The 2,263-nt window shown below is 54.6% G+C and overlaps 1 protein-coding gene across 1 annotated transcript; it reads left to right on the top strand.

Moving 5' to 3' along the window:
- Positions 1 to 323: 323 nt before the first annotated feature.
- Positions 324 to 1,957, top strand: LOC103776583 (androgen receptor-like; the record flags this gene model as incomplete). Its single annotated transcript, XM_008944098.1, has 2 exons — positions 324 to 481; positions 1,730 to 1,957. Coding segments are annotated over 2 exons (314 nt in total), but the record flags the coding sequence as incomplete, so codon positions are not given.
- Positions 1,958 to 2,263: the final 306 nt, after the last annotated feature.

Raw genomic sequence — 2,263 nt, 5'->3', positions numbered from 1 at the left:
GGGGTGCAGCAGTCCCCCCACTCAGCCCCCCGGGGCTGCTCCCCAGCCTGCCTGCTGTCATCGCGGGGCCTCTGAGCAGCAGCTGCCAAGCAGGAGAGGGGCTGCACTCCAGCCCCTGCCCCTTTTAAGGGGCGCTGAGCGTGGTCCTTGGGCCAGCAGTGGCCCAGCAAGTCAGTCAGAGTGCAGGCCACGGCAGAAGCAGAGCTGGTGGACAGATCTTTCCTCTTAGGTCTGCACTGACCACTTCTTCAGCCTTCCTCTTGCTCTTTGAGCTCTCTGCTCTCTGGGCAGCTCTTACCGTTTCCTTCCCATGTTCCATCCAGTTCCAGTGGATGGCCTGAAGAACCAGAAGCTCTTTGATGAGCTTCGAATGAATTACATTAAGGAACTCGACCGTATCATCGCTTGCAAGAGGAAGAACCCTACCTCCTGCTCTCGGCGCTTTTACCAGCTCACCAAGGTCCTGGACTCCGTGCATCCTGTAAGAGGGGACAGTGAAACGTCTGTCTGTACACACAAGAAATTATATAACAAAGGAACTTTTTATAGTGAGAGCAGTCGTTCACTGGAACGATGTCCCCAGGGAGGTGGTAGTCCCTGTCTCTGGAGGTTTTCCAGATGCAACTGCACAGAGTGCTGGGCAGCCTCACCCAGACTCCCTTTCCCAGGGAAGGTTGCACCTTGGTAACATTGGGAGGTCCCCTCCAACCTGGGCTGTGCTGTGATTCTGTGACCCTCTGTGGTTTGTTTTTAAGTGCAGGCACACCTTTGCAGGGACAGTGTTGCAGTGTGCTCCCAGGTCAGGCAACAGAGAAAAGACAGACACGAACTCTACTGAGGGAGTGAAAATTCTCTGTGCCACTCTTGTGCCTGGGTTTATGGCCTTCCTTTTTTAGTCATGAAAAGCTCCTTGTAAACAATACTTTTCCATCGTCAGCCTAGCAGAACAGCTGAAAGTCTCAGTGCCCCCAGTGAATCTTGTCTGATGGCAGCAGTGAAAATAAATTCTCTGTTTGTGACTTAAAGCTGCATGGCTGCATGGTGAGCTAGCCCTTCCCTCTCCCCTGGGGCTCAGCTCCAGGCCCATGCAGTTATCTGTCCACAAGGAAAAAGTCATTCTTAGTAAGTGGTGAGCAGCATCTGTAAGACAAGTTTCTGTGGGAGTAAGGAAGTACCAGTTTTATACATCCCCATTCTGTAGGGACTCAGTAGTGCCCGAGTGTGAAGGACCATGGCAAAACACACTCGGTGCTTGTTCTGCCAATGACCAGGCCCAACAAGAATGATACAGCCAGCAGGAAGAGAAACCAATACACAGTGCAAGTGGTCCCAGCTTTTATCCCCCAGCAGACCCCTGACCTTTGTCAACTCAATGCAGGACCCCTGGGGCTCATTTCCCTTCTGGCTCTCCCTGCAGGGCCGGCCGCACCCTGGGGGGAGCTGAAAGGCAAACTCAGCACCTCTGTATGAAGGGCTGTGGGAATCACCCACATGTCAGCCTGAATTCGGGGCTGGGGGTTCAAACCCCAGCATTTCAGTGCTCCCTGGCTGGGTGGTTCCCTTGCTCATCCTCGGGCTGCAGACCCGAGGTCTGAGAGCTGCCAGCAGGGCAGTGTTGGCCAGGGAGCCAGGCCAGGGAGGTGCAGCCCTGGCCTGGGGTGCCCGCAGCGCCCACCCTGAGCATCGCTCACCAGGGCTTCACCTGTAACACGCTTTCTTCCTTTCCCAGATTGCCAAGGATCTGCATCAGTTTACATTTGACCTTTTAATCAAGGCACACATGGTGAGCGTGGACTACCCTGAAATGATGGCCGAGATCATCTCTGTGCAGGTTCCCAAGATCCTGTCTGGAAAAGTCAAGCCTATCTACTTCCACACGCAGTGATCTTCCGGAGGGACCTCCCAGTTCTGCCACCCCCATTTCAGCCATCTCCTGCCTGTTACTTCTGCACTACTGCACTGCAGTGCCTTGGGGAATCCCCTCTGCAGCGGCCGCCAGCCGCCCCGGTGGACGGTCACGAGCGATGACCTGCTGGGATTCCTGAGATTTCTATTTTTCCTCTGTACTGAACTACCTGCCACGGCTTCTGCCTGGATTCGGCTGGCTCGCTGGGCTGGGACAGGGGACTGTGGCACGATGGCAGTGGCACCATGTCTGTGCTCTCTTGTTTGTGTGCTTTCCACGGTGACTTTTAGCAGCCCACATCCATGGGAGGCTGGGAGAAATACCAGCAGTTTTTTGGTTTGCTTTGCTTTTTTTTCA

Source organism: Merops nubicus, unplaced genomic scaffold (genome assembly GCF_000691845.1).
Source record: "Merops nubicus isolate BGI_N331 unplaced genomic scaffold, ASM69184v1 Scaffold41997, whole genome shotgun sequence".
NCBI lineage: Eukaryota > Metazoa > Chordata > Aves > Coraciiformes > Meropidae > Merops > Merops nubicus.
Note: the sequence above shows the minus strand (reverse complement) of the source record. Positions and strands in the feature narration are given on the sequence as shown.